Genomic DNA, 23658 nt, shown 5'->3' on the forward strand with positions numbered 1-23658 from the left:
TGATTTTTGTGTAGCTATTTTGTAAGGTCTAACCATAGTGAGATTTTTTGTTACCTAGTAGAATGTCCACGAGTGTACATATATGTGAATGTTGTTGGCTTAAAGTGGGTTGCTTTTTTTTTTTATATAACAAATGCATCACTAAGTTTAACATTAGTGTTTTTGTAAGTATCCAACTCAGATGCGCTTCATATTGCTTAAAAAGATGACCCAAACGGTAAGTTCATCATCTTCTCCAAGGTGTTTTTAATTCCTTCTTCTCCGAGATTGTATTGAACTTTCCTTTTCTCGCAGACTATTCATTAATTAGAGTAGTCACAAAAGTCCAGTCAGACATATAATGTACTCAGATGATATCGTCAATTGATTATATGTTGTTGGAACTGGTATTCAGCTTTTGAAACTTGGTGTTTTTCATGGAAGGATAATGTTACAAAAATAGGACATCTCTTTTGAAAACAGAGTTAATTGTATGTCATTGTTGTATGTGTCCGTTTTTGTAATTCAACAATGAAGTATGTAAGTTCAATTCACTTAATGAAGATGGGTCTAATACTTAAACAATGAATTATGCGCGAGTAAATTCTTTCCTTATGAATGGTTTCTCCTTTAGCTTAATTTGTATGAGATCGAATTCAAAAGGGCAACAAATTTTTTAAACCAATTTCAGAAGTGCAACATTTTTTTTATCAAACCAAAAGGGCCGTAAATTTAATACCGTCTATATTAGATTTCATGCCGCAAGAAATAGAATTCAATGAACCTTGTAAGGCGCAACATACTTGAGCCTTGTAAGGCTCAAATGACATGCGCCTTACAAGGCTCAAGGTTTCAACGTTTTGTAGGATTTTTAAAAAGAAATATTTGATCGCTTTTGAAATGTCTGTGAGATAATCTCTTTTGAATCTAATTGAGCTTTGTGTTTTTATATATTCTTTTGTTGTCATAACATAGAATTTTCCTTTGAAGGTAAAAGAAGAAGAAAATATTGATTAGAGTCAAATCTTATTTTGATGGCTTTGTGGCAGTTGTGTTTTGATTGTGAAGCAGACTGATACAAGTATCATCTAGTTTATCATCTTGTGGTGGATTTTATTTACTAGTAATATTCTTCACTTTCCTTCTTTAGCTGGTTGTTTGGATTGAGTATGTTATGACTAGTTGAAAGCGATCGAATATACACATATACTTAAAAAGGCTGCATTAGTTTCCGCGTCTTGCGGTAGCAAACCTAATTTATATGGTGTCGATATTTGTTGCTTTTAGTTTGATTAAAAATTTTGATTTCCTTTCAGCTTTGAACTCTAATTTGTTTAGTCATGTAGTTGAGCATAAGGTGCTCTAAAATAAAGAATATCACATTATTAAGAAAGCACTACCGGATTAGAGGTGACAGGTTGACTACAGTAATTGTGATAAAGACATGAATTTGGATTCTTCAAATTGATAGTTGGTGAAAGTAACAATTCTACATTTTAAAGAGAAACTAATGCACAGTCAATTAAAGAATGGTAATAAAGCGCATATGATAAAAGGCCACAACTATCTATGACTCATACACCATTGAATTGGTCAGCATTGGAGATAATAAATTCGTTCGTCCTTTAGTTAGTAATAGAAGATTCATGCAATTCTTCGGAGTGAAGAACAATTGAATAGTAATCCTGTTATGGATTTTGAAGTAAGACTTTGAGCAGCTAATAGCACATTTAGGCTTGGAAGATTTGAGAATAGTTGGAAAATTGTGTGGTCAAAACAACAGTTAAAATGCCTAACTATACAAACTCAAAATGAAAGCCTCAAAATCGAACCAACCATCCTATTAGACCAAAAAGGACCTTTCATAGATAATCACATGCACTGAAGGATTCCTCATCCGATCACATTTTATCAAGAATATTGATGAAGTCGAACTTTCACTAAATTTTAAAGTTAAAACGCCTAATGAAACAAATTAAAAATTAAAAGTCTCAAAATCCAAAAAACCATCCTACTAGACCAAAAATGATTTCTGGAGCTAACCACTAAGGAAATTCTCACTGGATCACATTATACCAAGAATATTGATTGAAGTCGAACTTTGATAAAATTTCAAAGTTAAAACGCCTAATGACACACACTCAAAAAGGAAACCTCAAAAACTAAACCAAACATTATTATAAACCAAAAATAACCTTCTAGAGCTAACAACGCTGAAGGAATTATCATCCAATCATGTTTTACCAAGAATATTAACTGAAGTTGAACTATGGATAAATTTTAAAGTTAAAACACCTAATGACCCAAATTCAAAACAAGAACCTCTAAATCCAAACAAATCATCCTACTAGATTAAAAATGACTTTTGGAGCTAACCGCACTAATAGAATTCTCATCTGATCATGGTTTACCAAGAATATTGACTGAAGTTGAACTTTAACTAAATTTTAAAGTTAAAACACCTAATGGTAACTTAAAATGAAAGTCTCAAAATCCAAACCAATCATCCTATTAGAGAAAAAATGAACTTACGAAGTTAACTACGTTTATGGAGTTCTCATTCGATCATGCTTTACCAAAAATATTGACTGAAGTTGAACTTTGGCTAAATTTTAAAGTTAAAACGCCTAATGGCACAAACTCATAACAAAATCCTTAAAATCCAAACCAACCATCCTACTAGAATAAAAATGACCTTCTAGAGCTAAAACTGCTGAGGAAATTCTCCTCCAATCATATTTTACCAAGAACATTAACCGAGGTTAAATTTTGACTAAATTTTAAAGTTAAAATTCCTAATGGCATAAACCAAAAACAAAATATACGAAACCCAAACCAATCATCCTACTAGACTAAAATTAACCCAAACCAATCATCCTACTAGACTAAAATTAATCTTCCAGAGCTAACCGTGTTGGCGGAATTCTCATTTGGTCAAATTTTATCAAGAAATTTCTAGGGCGATTTTCAAATTTCTCAAACTATGTACTTCCATAAGATTGTCCCGAATGGACATTATCTAGAGGATTCACCTAAATTTAAACAAACACAGTCCTTACATTGACAAGTAGGACACTCTCTTTTTGGTGTAGGAGAAGAACACTGAACTTCAAATTGTAGCGCATATGGTTTATGTCGGTTAATAGTAAACATACCACACAATATGACTTTTTCACCTAGCTTATGTTTTGTAAATATGTCATGGTTTATATATTGCACTGATATCTTCATGATTTATGAACTAAGCTTATCTATTGATATATATGTTTTACTTGGTCATGCATTATCATGTTCATGTTTATGCTTATGTATTTCTCCATATTCAGTACATTCATAGTACTTATGCATATAGTTTTGGTGTCTATATTGTTTCATAATATAGGGTGTGATGTTTCTCTATCTGCTCTTGAATAGTTGGAGTGATCAATATTTGCTAGATGATTAGTGAGTCCTCATGGATCAAGGGCATGGCCAATTTATTAGTTTATGTTTTCTCTTCTCATTTCAGTTTTTAGACTTATTTCGTGAGCTAGGTTTGTCCTAGCCACACCTATGATTAGTAGAGACTTATGTCAGACTTCCTATGATTTCGTATTTTTAGTCTTTCATTTATATTCTCTTATGTTGAGATAATACTTTTGAGACTTATTCAGATTCATGATTCATTTCAGTTTGGTATGTTGTTATCTTAGTATCATGCTTATGTCAAATGGCTTGTTTAGGGTCTATCTAAATCCTATTGACCATGTCGCGTCTAGTGGTATTTTAGGTTGTGACAAAAGCATCCAGGATAACTCACCACTTTCGAATGTAACTATTCATAATTGAAAGAAGACTTTTTAACTAGTTTCCTACCAAATAGGGTTAGTCCTTTTTGAAAAAAATATTCAATGTAGATATGCATCCTCAAAATCGAGGGGAAAACAATGTATTAATGCAAAACTTTGTTTCCAAGTAAGTATGTATTAACATGATGGTACACTCGACGCTAAGGTTACTGTCGCCATAATAATGAAACTGCTAGTCTAAGACACATATTAGTTGTTGGTATCATTTCCTAGATCACCACTCGAAGACTCAACCTCAAAAAAATCTTCTTCAAAAGCAAATGCCTAATCTTTGGTGTCTAGATTATATAATTTGATCTCCAATCAAAGAGCGAGCATTCTTAGGATCCATTCATCAACAACAAGAGACCCATCTTTGACAGCCTCAAAGGTCTAAAGTAGCACTGGTCGAGCATCTTGGATTCTTTCAAGGTCAAATCTATTGGTCCATAATTTAATACTCTCCGTTTCACAAAGAATAGTCAAGTTTGACTTGACACGAAGTTTAAGAAAATAAAGAAGACTATTAATAATGTGGTCCTGAATTAAAGTTATGTCAAGTGTATAAAATTGCACTTTAATCTTGTGGTCTTAAGTATGTCATGTGAAAAGTTGCTATCAAAAAAGAAAGAGATCATTCTTTTTTAAACAGACTAAAAAGAAAAGGAGATCATTCTTTTTTAAACGGATGAGTATTTTTATATGGCCTCTAAATTTGAGAAAAAATGAATTTGTTCTTTTCGAAAGATTCATTCACCTTTCCGAAATTTGGATGTGCTCTTTAAGAACAAACTCTCTCTTAACACAATTTTTGACAGTGTTGGCTCACTCGAAATTTTCCATTCTTAAGAAAAGGCACCTTATTGGACAGATGATTGGCTTCTTTGGTGTAATCATCTCTCTTAACTGTAGCCGCAACAAGCTTAACTAACTTTAGTGCGTCGATCTCGGGATAAATGTTAAGGCTTCCGCAACTATCAATTTGTTTAGTGGGTGACTAATGCTATCTAAAGCTTCTTGAACTTATGCTCCAACGTTTCTTTAGCCCTCAGGCAACCACTCTACACCCAATACACTAATATTATAAAATAAGGTATGAGGCAAACTCGGCAAAAGGTTTAAAAGGGGAAAATAAGTATGATCGCCTTGGTGCCACTGTATGCATATATAATCATTCAAAAATATGTAGTAATAACAATATCAAGGCCAAGTACTACAACTCCTTCCATCAATTTTCTAGTAGTTGCAAAGACACTTGGCAACTTGTGACAGTTATAAAATTTTTAAAATTAGATATGACAAGTTTAATTTTTTAAGGGAAACTTTCGTATATAGTCACTCAAAAATAGCTTAATTACGCTTCATATCTATAGTTTTCTAATCACAATTCTTAGTTACATGTTATAGGGAGGAAAACGACGAGCGAGATTGGGAGAGGGAGGAGAGATGGGAGCGAGATTGGAAGAGGGAGGAGAGAGGGTTATAATTTGTACAATTCGCACGTACATTTATGTAATTCATATTTTTTTAATAATCGAGTAATATAAAGTATAAAAATATAATAGAAACTCTCAAAATAACGAATTGATACAAACATAAACATATGAATTCAAACAACTCTACAAATTATATCATATAAATTACATTATATAAATTATATCATACAAAAATACAAATTTCATGGTATAAATTATATCATACAAAATCTGAAACTACACGTTTATACATACTTTAAAAATTATACACAAATTGAATGTATATGGTGATAAAACAAAAAATCCAAAGGAAATCATCGTCATATACAAATAAAAATCATCGTATACAAACACAAATCAAATGAAGAATTGTTAGTTGCGAATTATATAAATATGTTGAATTATACAAATGTAGCTAATTATACAAACTTGAAGTCAACCCACGTATTTAATGGTTAATGTTAGTCGCGAGTTGTAATTATAACAAATTTTAACTATGATGACTAATTAAATAGAAAAAATTTGATTAACCGCATAATTTCCTTTTTTGGGTCTTCCTTTGTTTTGGGTTAACATAAAATAAACCATACAAATAGTATAGTTGAATATTAGACCTACAATAAACTAGGATTGCTTTTATTCACATATTAAGGGAGAGCAGGCGAGAGTGTTTTCTTCACGCGAGACACTTAGCTAGAATTTGTCAAATCAATCAAAACTCACCATGAGATTGATTGTGGTTATACAATAAACACTGAAAACTTGTCCCATTCTCAAATGGATCAAGAATGCTTTCATTTACATTGTCTTGTTGAGACTAGACTGTTTTGTTAAGTCATCTGAAAAGTATGCTATTACAAACAAATTCTATACGATGAAAGAATCTAACTCAAAAATAAAAGGCATTAAAATAAATCCATTCTTGCATTCACACCCTATTCCTTCTTTTGTAACTTACATTATATTATATAATATGACCTAGAGCCTTAAATTTAGTCTTCTGAGCCATATAGAATGCAATATCATATGAAACATATCAAACCTCCGAGCAGGCCGGTTAAGTTCAAAATGTTTCCTCACAGCCCTCATGCCTTCCTTGAGCTTCATGTATTTGTCATCTGGAACAGCCAACAAGATGTCCTTTAGCCTTGGGATATCAGAGATGTTAACCTGTAGTGAGAATGCTTCCCAGTTTAGCACATCACTAAAAGGGAAGACATAATGATCTGATAGCATAACAGGAACACATTCCGCATAAATGGCTTCAACCACTCTTGGGCTAGCCACTTCATAGCCACTAGGGCATAGGCAAAACACGGAGTGCAACATTTCAGAGGGATAATCCATGTCCTTAGGCAATTGTTGGTATACACGAAGCTGGGAGTCTTTTTCCTTCCAGTGATCAAAGAGGGTTTCCCGGACATGGCCATGAAGTCCACCAGCAAAGAATCCAAGATAAGGCCTTGAAATGTTGGCTGGTGGAGGAGACTGCAGCTTTGGGGACACAACACCATTGTAAAGATAGATTTCAGGAAGACTGACATCTTTCTGAGGATTGAAACCTTCCGAGGAGTTGGCATTACACAAAACCCTTATTGATGTATTGTACAGGAAATCATTGCCCTTTGAAGTAACAGGAGCCTGAAATAAGTGTAGCAACAGGCAGACCATGTGTCAAAAGATATAATAATTAGCCATAAACAAAAGTAGTAGAGTAGTAATAAATTAAGCTCACCCAATCATGGCAAGAAAGCATGAAATGATCAGCTCCATGGGTTCGATTCCAGAATGGGTATTTAGTTGATATAAGTCGGACATAATCAGAGACGTACTGTTTAAGAGGTGCAAGATTATATGAAAGAGGGACGTAGAGAAACTTAACCATCCAAGCTACACTAAAAGGCATGAAGTAAACATGGGCTGAATGAGGGTCTCTTGTCCTGAATTTATTGTTACCATATTCCATCTCACTGATGAACCTTCCCTCACTAGCATATATATCTTTACACGGTCCATTATGGACTAATATGAAGTCTCCATCTTCATATACATACACCTTCAGCTTCCTCTCCATTTCCTTGTAACTCCTGCAATAATAATAATATATAATATTTACAACATGTACAAATCATGTTCAATCATACATACCAATAGTACCTACTCCCAATAATAAAAAATAAAATAAGAAAAAGTGTTGCTTACGTAAAACACAAAAGCTTAAAGGCAAGCCAAATTATACCAAAACCAATTAGCATGACTTTACTCATAATTGGAAACTCAATGACACTAATCTTATTAATTTGTTTTACACAATTATTTACAATTACTTTTTCGAGCATCATCATCACATTATTGCATATCATAACACCAACTTTTCCCGTGCTTTTCTTGTCACACTTCTCAACGTAGAATAACAAACTTTCTAACTTAGACCTGTTTAGATTGGACCTATTTTAAGGCTAGAATAAATTTTAAGCACTTTTAAAGTGTTTAGTTTAGATAAATTTAAAAGTGCTTAGTTTTAAGCTAATATAATAAAAATAAATCAAAAGCCATAAGTTTGGAGTTTCTAATGTCTAACTTTTGGCTTATTAGTAAAAACAAATCAAAACAGGCTATTAGTTTTGTAGGTTAACTATTAAATGTATCAATGGAAAAACAAACTAAAAATCTTTATTATATATATTTGTTTCCATCAAAATTCTGGAAGGCTAGCAAAACCATTTCGTCTACTTTCAAATTTGTGGAAAATAGATCTTAAAACACATCAAATTAACTAGTTATTACTGAAACAACACAATTATTTAGGGAACACACTATCCATCAATATATTTCATGTTTCTATATTTTTTATAAAAATAAGTCACCTCAATGATGGGGGTTGGCAGAACCTACCGTTCGTATCTTGAGCAAAAAGTTTAATAAGAGGAGAAATATGGTCCTTTCCACTCTGTGAATAATGAGAATGAAATTTCATCCTCATACAAAATTTTTAGGTTACATAAGATAATCCTATATCTATAACAAGATAATCATGATAAACTTTATTAGCAGCTTGTCCCCTACGGATAACAAAACACATATAATAGGCTCCAACACATTTATGTTTCTATTTAACAATAACTATTATTCTCACTTTTATAAGAATCTAGATATACGAAAATTAGTTGTTTTCATTTCATTTTCCCTTTATGCTTACTATTTTTTTTTAAAAAAAATCAGTACGGTTGGTAAAAAAACCCATAAAATGTCCCTTTGTAAATCAACACTAATGTATTAATTTATGACACAAACTATAAAAAAAAAAATTTAATAACTATATACAATTATAATTATTTGAATAAGAAGTAAGATCTATAAAATAAACAGAGAGTTGTGTCCTTACGGTATAACAAACCTACTTAGAGAAGACACAATATAAATCAGTTATTTAATTTTAAAAATATAAATAAATTATACTAAAATGATATGTTTTTTTTTAAAAAAAAAAATCCGAATAGATAAGCAGACGTATTTTTAGGAGCAATAGCCAAACATTGAGTAAAAACAAAAGAATTGCTTAATTTGCTAATGGTATTAAGAAAAGTTGTTAGGATTCCTCTTATTTTTAGGAGCAATGGCAAAAAATTGAGTAAAAACAAAAGAATTGCTTAATATGCTTAATGGGATTAATAAAAGTTGTTAGGATTCCTCTTATTTTTAGGAGCAATGGCCAAACATTGAGTAAAAACAAAAGAATTGCTTAATTTGCTAATGGGTTCCTTGAGATTAATAAAAGTTGTTAGAATTCCTCTTTGGTAAAAGAAAAAAGAGAGGACAATATCATGTTACTTATCTATTAGGGGAAGTAACAAAAATAACTAGGATATAAGAAGTAGTAAATGGAAACGTGAAAAACTAGTCAAACGCATAACTGTTATTGAGTTGTAAATGTGTGGAGAAAAAAAAAAGAATGAAATATATTGGAAAGGGTAAATTCATAAGGATAGGAAAGGTTGTTTTGTTTGACAGCCAACAAATAGGAAAAGTTGTTTTGTTTGTAAAGGGCACCACAATCTACAGTCTACAGCACAGCAATGAATGACTTCCCCATTCCCACACACAATAAACGCAATCAAGTGCAAAGAAACATTGAGTGTGCGCACTACACATACCATGCGTCATTTACAAGACTTATACTAATTCTAGTAGTATCTCTATCTTGTGTTCAACTATTCTTTTTTAATTTTAAAAAAATAGTAATGATCTAATTTAAAATTAAATGTTACACTCAATGCCAGAGTTTGGGAAACTAGGATTCACATTTATTTAATCTATATGTACAAATACAATGTGTATATATTCGGGAAATTTAACTGTATTGATACTTATCTTTGAGATGTCTAACAATGAAAAATTAAAATAACTTATATTTAATAAGGATGAATTGATTTTTTACTAGTTCATGTCAACATAATGATGAACAATTATTGTGACACAAGGAGTAATAAATTAGAAGAGCACATACTTGGATTGCATGCTGTGGTGAGTAACTTAGAAGGAAAACAGTTATGACTAACAAAAAGTTCGCTTCTGTTAAATTGAGACTCACTGATAAAACGCGCCTGCATTGCGGTAGATCCCACCAGGGTTCATAGACAGGTTTCCAGCAACAGCAGCTTTTCGAATTGCCGCTCTTGCTCGTGCTAGTCCTTCCTCTATCTTATCATCTTTCCTCTGTCAAAAGATACACAATCAAATCCAAAATTAACATGACAACAAATTTATCGAAAACTCAACTTTATAGAAGAATTTCACATGAGAATGCTTCAAATTATGAATGCAGCTCTATTTAGATTGACAAAACTTTGATTAAGTTTATGCATCCACATGAGATTGAGAAAATCAGTCAAACTTGGAATATAACGTTTGGAAGCTGTATCGATAAAAACAAAACAAAGAAAAATAGTCGATGAAATTTAAGGAGGAGCATTGAAATTGACTCACAACAAGTGTAGATTTTCTAGGAATCGGAGTGAATGAAGAGTTCCGGTAGTAAGAGAGATCGGAAGCGATGGCTCGTGACGGATTTGGATTAGCAAGGGTGGCGGCGATCACTTTCTTCTGCAACTCAGCGATAGTAATAGCTGCAGAATTCACAGAAGAAACCGACGATGGAAAAGGGCTTCCGGAAACGGAAAACCTAATGGATACAACTGCTATCACAGATAGAACCAGTACACAACAGAGTACACCTAAACTAGTATAAAGTAATCCGCCGCCATCATCACCACCACTCTTCTTCATCATCATCATATACACAAGCTACGCTAGAACTAGAGAGAGAAATTGAGAGAGAGGCGGTTATGGCGGGGAAAGAGAAGTTGATTTACGTTTCGTTTGGGTTTGGGGTATATATAAATGGCGGAAAAAAGGTGAAGGGCGTGAGAGCTAATAAAATTGAAGTTTGTATAACTTAATTTAAGCGATATTTTTTCCTAAAACCCCTCGTGTGGACTGCTGAACTAGCAAGTCACATCATTTAGACGTCTTTCTCCAGTTAATCAATTAAATTATTTAAAATTAAAATAAATATCTTTTTTTTCCTAATTCAATTTCTATTAAACGTAATTTATGGGATGAAACTATTAGCAAGTCATCACCTTTAAGTTTGGACATTTTTCTTCTGTTAATCAATTAAATTATTAAAATTAACATTAAATTAAATAATGTATCTCAAATATGATATTTTTTTATTTCAATTTTAATTAATCTTAATTTTCTTTTTAATATGTCTTATATCCAGTAATAATATAATTAATTAACTTTAAAATATTTGTTTATCAATATTTTATAATCACATGAATATTTATGACTATTTGGTTCTCACAGATTTTATTCAATTTTTTAGAATTTCCTTTCAAGTCAAATTATTGTTTATAAATTGAAAGGGAGGGAGTATTATATATTGTATCATCTATATTTTTGGAAAATAATTTGTTGAGTTTATATTCTTTTTCGTCGCTTTGGCTGTTATTATAATAAATTAATTATAATTTTCTTTAAAATGCAACATATAATTATCTATGTGAAACATAACATAACGTCGTAAAAGTTACAGTTCACTTTCAATATGGTTGACATCATGATTTGTTTAATATCATTACAAACCATACTCCTCTAAATTATGGCAAGAAAATAATTTTCACTATATCACAATATTTTTTTTAATAAGTATGATTCAAAAAAAAAAATATTAACTTGAAAATATCATATTTATAAATATGCAATTAATATCATAGCAACATAAATATACTAATAAGAAAGTGAAAAAAATCATGTCTTCAAATTCGCTCGATTAAGTATTTTTAATTTTTTTTAATAAGTATGATTCTGAAAAGAAATATTAAATTGAAAATATTATATAAATATGCAATTAATATCATAACAACATAAATAATACTAACATGAAAGGGAAAAAGATCATGTCTTCAAATTCGCTCGATTAAGTATTTTTAATTTTTTTTAATAAGTATAATTCTAAAAAGAAATATTAAACTTGAAAATATTATATTTATAAATATGCAATTAATATCATAACAACATAAATAATACTAATATGAAAGGGAAAAAGATCATGTCTTCAAATTCGCTCGATTAAGTATTTTAAATTTTTTTAATAAGTATGATTCTAAAAAGAAATATTAACTTGAAAATATTATATTTATAAATATGCAATTAATATCATAACAACATAAATAATATTAATATGAAATGGAAAAAGATCATGTCTTCAAACTCTCTCGATTAAGTCTCATTGACACGTTGCACATTAATCTTGCTTCATTAACATAAAAATATTGAAGAATAATCAATAACATATCTTATATAAATTTATCCATATATTGATTGAATAACATTTTGTAACTTAACAAAGACCACAAACATATTAATGAGTGCAAAATTAAAATAAAACTAGTTATATTCATGAAATATTATGTCTCAGAGAATTAAATTTTCTTTTCACAATGGATAAATGTAGATATAGAACTAAGATTATGAGGAGATATTCCTAACAATTTAAAGTAGAAAGAGTTCCCAGTGATTCCAATTTCCAAGTAAAAGAAAAGAGATTTAGCTATTAAATTAAAATTTTATCATTGAAAAAGGGAGAAAAAGGATAAAATATACCCTCAAATTATCATAAATGATAATTTTCAATTATCATTGAAAATTTTCTTTTCACGATGGATAAATGTAGATATAGAACTAAGATTATGAGGAGATATTCCTAACAATTTAAAGTAGAAAGAGTTCCCAGTGATTCCAATTTCCAAGTAAAAGAAAAGAGATTTAGCTATTAAATTAAAATTTTATCATTGAAAAAGGGAGAAAAAGGATAAATATACCCTCAAATTATCATAAATGATATTTCACTCTGTCTCTATTTACTGTTTATATTTCCTTTTATGTTTTGTCCCTATTTACTTGTCCATTTTAATAAATCAAAAAATGACAACAACTTTTTTCCTATTATGCCCTTATTTAATTCTATAAAATTTCTAGTACTACTAAGTTGTAATGCATGCTTTTTGGAACCAAAAAATACATATATTATACTTGGGTAGTTGCATAATCTTTTAAGGGTAAAATGGTAACTAACCTATGATAATTATTGATGCTTTAATATGTGTGTCACTTTTAAAGTGGACAACTAAATAGGGACAGAGAGAGTTTATACTATATATACATCCTTTATTATATTTTGGGGGACTTTGGTGTCCCTATATCTAAAAATTAGAGCACATTTGTCCTTCAGTCTAACGGAAGATCAAATACGGACACGTGGAACAATCCTACAGATAGGAATTGTGACCAATTGACTAGAGCCAAAATTTAAAAACCCACCCACTTTTATTTGAAAAAATTGTATATATATTATCAAACTACTAATTCAAATTAAATGTTATAAATGTAGTTTCATTTAATTGTACTTCATAGCAAACTGTTGTTATTCCCCTCTCTCCAAGTGAATCTCGCTCGACACTCTCATTCACGTGGATAGTCTCGTTCAGCTCTCTTGATTTTATACAAGCACAAATGTATAAAATGTGTTTGTACATTTTGTGTGTGTGTGTGTGTGTGTATATATATATATATATATATACACGTTTCCTTCTCTCCTCTTTCTAGATCTCGATCGCCGCTCTCACTTTATACAAATATAATGTATGCATTATGTTTATGTTTGTATAAACAAGATAAAATTTTATATACAAATACAAATGCATATATTTTCGTCCTATACATTTATTTTATGCAAATACGATCTTTCCCTGCCCAATTTTTTGTTGTCTTTCTCTCTTTCTAGCTTCATACAAGCACATATTATGCAATTGATTCTTTTGCATATGTATACCGAAATAGATTATATAACTGTCTCTTTTGTATATATGTATAGCGAAATAGCATAACAAACATAAAGTTGATATAAAGTACAATTATGCAAATTGTAATATACAAATATGATTTTTGCGTTTGTTATACGTGAAAGTTGCTCTATATATTTTGAATCCACCCGAAACCCAAACACATGTACTCCTTCAAGTTAAAAAAGAATGACCTCCTTTCTAATTTAGTCAGTTTGATAAAGAATGACCTCTTTTTCTATAACATTTTAATTTCAGTTTTCCACGTGACATATTTAAGGCCACAAGAATAAAGAACAATTTTGTATAGTTGATATAACTTTAGTTTAGGATCACAAGATTCAAAAATCTTTTTTATTTTCTGAAATATTGCCAAGTTAAACTAGTTCATTCTTTTTGAAACGGAGAGAGTAATTTGTTGTGTTGTCTCAATAGTCATCAAGTACTCCATTTTATACGCAAATCCTACTGTCTTAGACCATCTCCAACCCACCTCTATTTTACCCTCTATTCACTATATTTAGAGAGTAAAATAGAGAATGTCCTCTCCAATTCCTCTCCATATTACTCTCTATACTCCATTTACATAGAGGTGAGTTTGGAGAACTACTATTCACACTTTTGAATATTTTATTAATATTTTTATTAATTTCTAATTAACATATTATTTTACATATAATGTCATTAATTAGATATCTAATATTCATACTTATTTTTAAATGTAATATGATATTTTTTTAAAAAATTATTATTTAATATATACTACTTTCATTCCGAATTAATGATATTTTAATTTTTTCTAATTTTGTCGACAATATAATTTGATTTTGTTATTAATTTTCTCTAAAAACGATACACAAAATTAAAAGGACAAGATGAAAATTTTAATTTAAAAATACAATACATAGTATTATAATTTTATTTCAATTAATGGACAAATTTTAATTAAAGGAATTGAAAAAATTAAATTTCATATCACATGAATTTTACAATTTATGCTATTTAGAATTTAGAATAAAATAAATTTTTATATGAAATAAAAGAATTTAAAAAATTAAATTTTATATCAAATGAAAATTATGTAAAGTAATATTGAGAAAAAGAAATAAAATATAAGAAATAAAAATTAAATAGAAATAATAATATAATATTGAGCAGAGAAAAAAATGTTCTTTTTTTAAAAATAAAACAGAGAATTAGATTAAAATTAATTGTCTGAAAAATAGAAAATTCTATATCAGGAGAGTAAAATAGAGTGAAGGTTAGAGATCAAAATCACCATCGTCTACAAATTTCATTCTCTATATTCTTCTTCTTTCACCTCCTACTTTTTCCACTATAAAGACCACATTTTTCTATTTCTGATTGAAAGTTTTCATTTTGACTATTTGTATGTGCTTTGGTTTTTTGTCTTATTGGCACTTTAAAACTTCTGAGTTCTCTTCACAAAATTAAAGCTTCAATATAATATTTTTCTTGTGTAGTTTACTTTGGGCTATATTGTGAGTGATGTGATAATGTATACATTATATTGAATTCTTGTATAATTTACTTTTGACTAGTCAATTATTAGTATCATGTTAGAATGTATCTAGGTTGTCCTAAATTGATGAATTTTATATTATAGTATCTTGAATCATTGTATAGTTTGATTATTGGTTTGAATTGGTGATCATGGCTATTGGTAAAAACCTTTGTGGATCGAACTGGTTGATTTAGCTATGGATTGGAGTTGTTGAGATTGGACTAGTGGCATGTTGACCTGACCTTCTTTATATCGTGCAATATAGGTCTTGAATTATGATGACTAGCTATGATCCACTTATGATGGCGGTGCTTATGTGACATTATTGTGAATGATGTGGTCTCGTCGGCATTACTTTATAAATTATGGTATTATCATGTTATAACTTGTATATGCAATTATTGTGAAGGTCTATATGACTTATGTGTATATGTGAAGTAAAAACATGTGTTTTTCTAGTTGATGATAGGTATCGATAGTATACTATGGAGATGCCTTAACGTGTGTTGATTGATGTTGAAGTATGAATTTTCCTAGTTGACTATATGAATCTTATAATGAGTTATGTTGATGTTTCTATATAAATGAATAGGGTGACTTGTAGTACACTTTGTTGTTCCTATCTGCTACTTAGATAACATTGTACATGTGATAAGATGATGGTATGTGTGTCTTGTTTTGGTAGACATATGTCCCTCTACTTGATACATGTAGAATGTAAATATGATTCTTGACTTAGTAGGCTATAACACCTCTGTCATGTATGTGTACATATGATTGAAATATGATCTTGAACATAGTTAAGAGGGTCAATTATGTGGAACCTTCAACCTAGACAATATGTTATGATATCCTTGAAGTTGAAAGTCGTAGTGGTATCCTTCTTGTGTGAATGATGGACTTAGGGGTTGGTTTCCTGGAAAGACATGAAATCATCCTTAGAAAGTCATGAAGCTATCCTATTTAACCATTGTGTGGCAGCCCCAGTTGACTCCCTTTAGTAAGGTTTATTATGATTTGGTTGTGACTCTATATGGTACCTCTTCATATGCCCTTATGATTGATTAACTCTATGAGAACAAAGTCTAGCACAAAGATAGTATGCTTTAGGAGTGACTCTACTTAAGTTGAGACTAGAGTTAAAAAAAGCTCATGATATTCCTTAACTATGTGTCTACATGAATTATGTCCTAGTTCTACCCTTGGCAAGTGGGACACCCTTCATTGAAGTAGGGTAGACTCCGGATTGCATGCCTAGTTAGTATGGTCTATGTCGGTTATTGTCTATTTTCATCATGTGGGATACATTCTAGTGTCGGATAAGTTCTATAACGTTTAGGTAGTGCAATGGGACACTATCTAGACATTGCACGAGTAGGCTTTGAAGATGCTAGTGTGTAGGTTCCCTAGGTCTTCTCCAAGACCATTATGTGAAAGTTCTTAATTATTAAATATCTCTTAAATGAATTAATGAACATAGTGAGTTGAGTTAATGCATGTAAATGGAAAGATACTTATCTAGAGTAACTTTATGGATTGCTTAGGTAAGCTTGGAGAAGGTGTATGGGCAGTCTCTTCATGTTTTACTTAGGTGAGTCTTAGTAAATTTAGGTAAGGGGTTCAATTGAATATGGTGAATAATCTTATCTTAGGAATACTTAAGGATCTCTTAGGTGTGTGTGAGGGGGTTGTATGAGCGTCACTTCATCTCTCACTCAAGTGAGTCTTAGGAGGACCTTTGGTAGGAGAGTCTTATGCTTTTATGGTTTGAAGTGATAATATGCTATTTTGTGTAATGTGATTATATATGTTTATGTTGACTTGTAAGTGACTCTTATATTTGTCTTATGAGGTTGTCTACAAAAATAGCATGTTTTATGCAAATGTCCTTTTAGCATGATTTTAATTGCATGTCACCATACTTAGTGCATTTTAATGTACTAATTTCATATATTTTGTCTCTCTAAAAGTGTAGGTGGCATTTGAGAGGAGTCTTTGAAGAGAAGCCTGGATTAGTGTTCATTCAAGCAAAGTTGGGGTATGTCCTCAATCGAGGACATCACTATGTTTAGTTTTATTTGTTGAAGACATCAATATTGTAATAAACTTAGATATTTCTATTGTGTTGATGTATGGACCGTGATTGAAAATATTTGGATGTCTAAGATGGTGACTTTGAGACTTAGTCTTTGGTATCATTTTCTATAAAAGAGATTTTGAAGTATTATTCATTTGAGTAAAAAGTTTTAGTTCCACACTACTTTTTAAACATGTATGCAATGAATGATGTCAAAGGGATTGTACAAGACCTCCTAGAGGTAAAGTACGCCGTGCCACGATTTGAGATTACCATTTCTTCTAGGGTATACTATCGGGTCATGTCAGTAACCAATCTACGGTTGACCACTACAGTTTATAGAAGGTCTTTGTCACATTCGGGTTTACCCCCCAGACGTTACCGGCGTCGTCGTCGTTTTGAAGGACTAAGAGTAGCCTCTTAGTTCATGTCACTACATTCATAGGTTGAAAAATGCGGAAAAAATTAAAACTTTGATTTTCTCTACTTGGAGGTTTACATAGACCTCTACATACACATAATATATATTCATATCAAGTATGCATAGACCCTTCATATAGGAAGGTTACATAGCCTTCTACTTTTATTGCACACACATATATATATAGGAATATAGAAATAGTATCAATGATTGTCTCATCTCATACCATCTAAACGAATATCACAATATGGACATTAGCCCTTACATCAATTAAACAAGACCATGTATAGTTCATACGAAAGTACAACATTCAACTAACAAGGAAAGGAATGATGGAGTCAATAAGCTGATAACAAAGACCAAAGCTAGAAGATGGCATTGCCCTCGAAAGTTGAGGACCTACCCTACTTGGATAAAAAGAGGAATCCAAGCCTTCAACGATATCGCCTTCAAAAATCTTCAATGATCGGAACCTACAATGTTTGGGACAAGGGAAGAAAATAGGGTTATTACTCCACATGTACTAAGTATGAGATTTTATGCACATACACAAGCAAAATATGCTAAAACGGACTTTTATCAAAACATGCTATTTTACCCCTTTTTGGGCTAAATGCGAAGTCAAGTAAATCATATTAATAAACCAAACATGCTTACTATCCCAACAAGTAACACTTATCCCAACACACTTAAATTCATGAGTTACTACAACCTTTACAGCAAGGAATAATATCACAAGAATGAATAAGAGTTATACATATCATAATAAGCAAGATAACTACTCACAAGTTCTTATTAAGTCAACAAGTGCAATGACCAAGCAAAGCCCCATAACCTTACTCAATCAAGTATCTTCAACAAGAAAACATGATCAATGTCCAACTTTACATTTCATGGCATTTAGGCTTACATTTCATCTTATATTATCATTATAAACCAAGAGATATTCACAAATGAACTAATCAACGTATAGTATCAACAGTATGACATGGTCATCATATATATACATCATATATTATCATATCATAAACATATAACAACATCTTCCTAAGACTCCCCTCAAGACAAACTAGTGCACTATCTAGGTAGAGTCACATACCCCTACGTAGACTATGCTAGACCCCTTAGGTCCTCCAAGATAGAGTTCAAGTCCTTTAATTTATTATAACTTTTGGGAACATCTTTCCCTACCGACATACACCACATAAGCTAGTGTGGAATCCAGTGTCATAAAACCCTACACTGAAAGAAGGCGGACTACTTGCCAAGGTAGTACCAAACATAAAACATAGCAAAAACGTGGATGCACTAGCTAGTATTCCTATGGGGGAAACATAGTTCAAGAACTAGGAGATTTAATTGGGACCCACTTTATGCGCCATGCATTATAGTCTCCAATCTCAAGAGTAAGGTACCCCTTGTATAATCATCATCATCAATAGCTCAATAAGAGTTGTATGAGTTTAAGTCCTTTCATCACAATTAATATAAGTGTGGTTATTACTTTAGCATTTCATAACATTTTAAGGCACATTGACAGTTTTCACCATCCTTATAGCACATACACCTTAATCAACCTCACAACATAGTCAAGACATTTCAATTCAACATCATACCACCCTATAATCTTAATATAAGGCATACTCCAATGTAATATCATAGCTTAACAACAATTAATCACAATTGGAAGTAAAGATAGAGATTCTAAGGTTTTCCTAGTCTATCTGATAGTTTATCATCAAGGTCTTACCATCAACCCATAACTCAACCCAACTTGGGGAGTAAAATTATAGCACACTGATAATCAATAGAAAAACAAAGCCAATTGCATCTCTATAACACAATTCATCTTTAAATCACACTAGAGACAAGATACATAGGATAATTTCACATTATAAATCATAACCAAAATTACATCTCAAGAACTAGAATGATAGGACTATAGTTCATCTTAATTTAACCATAATAGAACCATAGTATAGTAATCTAATCAACAACCAACTCAATTGAATGATCAACATACAACATCAGTCAAGATCACTACCTAGGGTTAGGGATTGAGGATCATGTTCTGTAACTTGACCAAACCATCAATAATTATCATAAACAAGTCGAATTACATGTAAATATACTCAATATAACCCTTAAAATTCACTGACAACTCAATCCATAACTTCAAAGTCGTAATTGAATGAAACTCATAAGAAAGCTCAACTTTTTGAAATCCATTTTGAAGGAACCCTTCGAGGAAGGATCTCAAAGGTGAATAGAACTCATACCTTAATGTTTCTCAACATTTTTATGAACAATCCACCCTTTTCCAGCCCCCAAATCCTAGTTCTTGCTAGCCTTCAATGGTGTGTTCTTGTAGAGAGAGAAATAAAAGAGAAGGAAGAGAGTTTATTTTGAGAGTTAACTTTAGGTTAATGAGGGTTAAGGTATTTATAGAGGGGCTTAATTAACTTAATTAGTTTTTATTTAATCAATAACAAACCTCTAAACCATTTAATTAATTTAAATGAAATCCATTAGTGAAATTCGACCATCACTGACGAGACCCCGTCGATGGGTTGACGGACACCCCCCTCCGTCCTGCACTTCTATCGTCTCTATTAGAGACTTTGAAGGTGAGGCTTCCTCCAATTTTTTTAAGTATGGGATGACGGTAGCCTCGACGCCCCGTCTTCCTTTTTGATTGAGTGTAACAGTAGCTAGGCAAACAAGTGCCTTCACAAATCTTTCTAAGTAAGAGACTACAGTGGCCTTCGACGCCCCGTCGAGCCACTTTCAGACCGTCGTATACCCCATCGATGCACACTTCAAGTCAGTGCTGCATCAAACTACAGGGGTTCTCCTCGAGGGTCCTTGGTTGGTCCTTGGGGAGTCATACCCAGACGTTCCAATCATGAAACAACTCAAACACCCATTAGATACCTTTCAACCCATTCTCGTACATTTCCGACTCCTAAAAGTTAATAAAAAGGCTAAGGTACACTAAAATCTCTCTGAACCAACTTCCCGGACGTCTTTGAACATTTTGGTTCTTAAACCTTCTATATGATCTATATTCATTAGAAATGGACTTAGAAACAGTGTTTAAACTTTATGACACCTATGCTAGGCTTTACCATGAGTCTTGGATTTTTCAAGGTGTTACATTATCCCCCCCGTAGGAACATTCATCCCCGACTGACACTAAAACTACTTTAAAGGAAGGAATAGACCCAAGACTAGCAGTCCAACCAATCAACAATATCAATTTAACATAAATCATATCACTTCAACCAAGCAAATATTAAAACTCATATTAGCACATCTAAGGCTCAAAACAGTTTATCATGAGGCATTTCCTTCTCGCAACACATATGAGCTCAACATACATCGTATGAGTCAATTAGCACAAAGTTCAACTTAACAACATGCTACCTATCATTTCATGAAGTCTCACTGTATCAAAATGCAAAACACAACTCAAAACAAGCAAAATCAAAATTTCAAGTTTTTAATAGAAATACTACAGTGACTTCACTGTAAAACTTAATGTGAGGTTTTTCAAATATGTCATTTTTTGCAACACTTCACCCAAAAATCAATAAACACAAATCTTTTTCAATAATTATATAATTAAAAAGAATGTCTAACCTTAATACTCAAAAAGATGAGGATAGCGGGATTTCATATCGGCCTCGGCATCCCATGTAGCACCTTCAACTAATTGATTTTTCCATAACACTTTTACGAAAATCACCTCTTTATTTCTCAACTTCTTGACTTGCCTATCAATAATTTTAACCGTGACTTCCTCATAAGAGAGGTTATCTTTGACACCAAGACCCTCAATAGGAAGAATGGACTCGGGATTACAGATACACTTTATCAACATAGAAACATGGAAAACCGGATTAACCGAAGCCAATTCACTAGGAAGCTTCAATTCATAGGCAACCTTACCAACCCTTTGCAAGACTTCATAGGGACCCACATAACAAGGACTCAATTTTACTTTCTTGCCAAATCAAACCACCCCTTTAATTGGTGAAATTTTCAAATACACCTTATCACCTTCTTCAAACTCCAAATCCCTTCTCCTATTATCGAATAAGACTTTTACCGACTATAGTCCGTTTGCAACCGGTTCCTTATGATTTAAAACTTTTCCAAAGTCTTATAAATCAACTTAGGACCAAGAAGTGATGGATCACCCACTTCAAACTATCCAATAGGAGACCTGCACCTCCTACCGTACAAGACTACATAGGGAGCCATGGAAATGGCTGAATGAAAATTGTTGTTGTAGGAAAACTCTACTAAAGGTAAATGCCTATCCCAACTCACTTTAAAATTAGTAATGCAAACTCTTATTATATCTTTAAGTGTTTGTATCGTACGCTCTGCTTGACCATCCATTTGGGGATGAAAAACAGTGATCAACTTCACCGTAGTACCTAACCCTTTTTGGAACGACCTCCGAAATCTAGATGTAAATTGTGCGCCCCGATCTGATATGATGGATAACGTAATGCCATGGCGACAGACAATATAATCTAGGAAGATTCTTGAGTAATCCTCGTCCAAAGTATGTAGACTTGACGGGGATAAAGCGAGCGGATTTAGTTAATCGATCCACAACCACCCATATGGAATCGTAGGACTTCTGGTCCGGGGTTAACCTACTACAAAGTCCATATTAATGTATTCCCACTTCGAAGTTGGAATTTGGATCTGTTGTAGCAAACCACCCGAATTTAGGTGTTTGGACTTTACTTGTTGTCAATTCGGACAGTTAGCAACAAATTCCGCTATGTCCCTTTTTATAACTTTCCACAAATATATTTCCCTTAGGTCATGGTACATTTTTGTCGACCCTAGATGAATTGAGTAGCGGGACCCATGTGCTTATTCTAAGATCCGAACCCTCAACCCATCTACATCAAGAACACATTATCTCCCTTTGTACTTTAACACACCATCCCCCCTAGGGAGAATGATTCATTCTTCTTGCCAAGAACTGATCCTTTCAACTCCATCAAGGCTAAGTCAAAGTGTTGTTTGGACTTCACCTCAACCACTAATGATGAATCAGAGTTATGATGAACTACGAAACCCCCATCCGAAGCACTCTCCAACCTCACCCCCAACCTGTCCAACCTATGCACTTCCCTTGCTAGGTCCTTTTTGGCTTCATCAAGATGGGATACACTACCCATAGTCATCTGACTTAGGGCATCCGCAACTGCATTAGTCTTGCCGGGGGGATAAAGGACACTCATATCATAATCTTTCAACAACTCAAGCCACCTTTTTTGTTGGAGATTTAACTTCTTTTTGGTAAACACATATTGGAGACTCTTATGATCAGTAAAAACATCCACATGAACCCCATACGGATAATGCCTCCAAATTTTCAAAGCAAACACCACGACTCTAATTCAAGGTCGTGAGCGGGGTAATTCTTCTCATGTACCATTATTTGCCTTGAGGAATAAGTTATCACCTTACCATTTTTGCATAAGCACACACCCCAAACCCACTCGGGATGCGTCACAATACACCACAAAACCTTTTGTACCCTTTAGTAAGGTCAACACCAGAGCAGAAGTAAGCTTATCTTTCAACAATTGGAAGCTCTTCTCACATGCCTCCTGCCACTCAAACTTTTTACCCTTTTGGGTCAAAGTAGTCAAAGGAGACGCAATGGAAGTGAAACCATCCACGAACCTCCGATAGTAACCCGCTAAACCAGAGAAACTCTTGATGTCAGTCAGAGTCAAAGGTCTAGGCCAATTTTTCACCGCTTCAGTTTTCCTTGGGTCTAATTCAACTCCCTCACTAGAAATGATGTGCCCAAAAAAAGTAACCGATCTCAACCAAAACTCACACTTACTATATTTGGCATAAAACTGATATTCTTTAAGGATTTGCAACACTACCATCAAATGACCCATA

At 32.3% G+C, this 23658-nt stretch overlaps 1 protein-coding gene across 1 annotated transcript; it reads right to left on the bottom strand.

Annotated features, from left to right (window-relative positions):
* Positions 1–6018: 6018 nt before the first annotated feature.
* LOC101254409 (probable glycosyltransferase At5g25310) lies at positions 6019–10818 on the bottom strand. Its single transcript, XM_004244937.5, has 4 exons — positions 10268–10818; positions 9873–9997; positions 7017–7368; positions 6019–6922 (listed from the first exon to the last, which is right to left on the bottom strand). Exons 1-4 carry the CDS (start codon positions 10574–10576, stop codon positions 6260–6262), a joined length of 1449 nt encoding a protein of 482 aa, XP_004244985.2. The 5' UTR covers positions 10577–10818; the 3' UTR covers positions 6019–6259.
* Positions 10819–23658: the final 12840 nt, after the last annotated feature.

The sequence above is a fragment of the Solanum lycopersicum genome, chromosome 8, assembly GCF_036512215.1.
Source record: "Solanum lycopersicum chromosome 8, SLM_r2.1".
Lineage (NCBI taxonomy): Eukaryota > Viridiplantae > Streptophyta > Magnoliopsida > Solanales > Solanaceae > Solanum > Solanum lycopersicum.

Excerpts from the sequence above, each read along its gene's own strand:
- LOC101254409 (XM_004244937.5), bottom strand. The coding sequence starts at position 10,576 with ATGATGATGATGAAGAAGAGTGGTGGTGATGATGGCGGCGGATTACTT. Across the intron at positions 9,998-10,267 it reads CTAGAAAATCTACACTTGTT|AGGAAAGATGATAAGATAGA; the intron begins GTGAGTCAATTT and ends ATCTTTTGACAG. Across the intron at positions 6,923-7,016 it reads TGCTTTCTTGCCATGATTGG|GCTCCTGTTACTTCAAAGGG; the intron begins GTGAGCTTAATT and ends CACTTATTTCAG.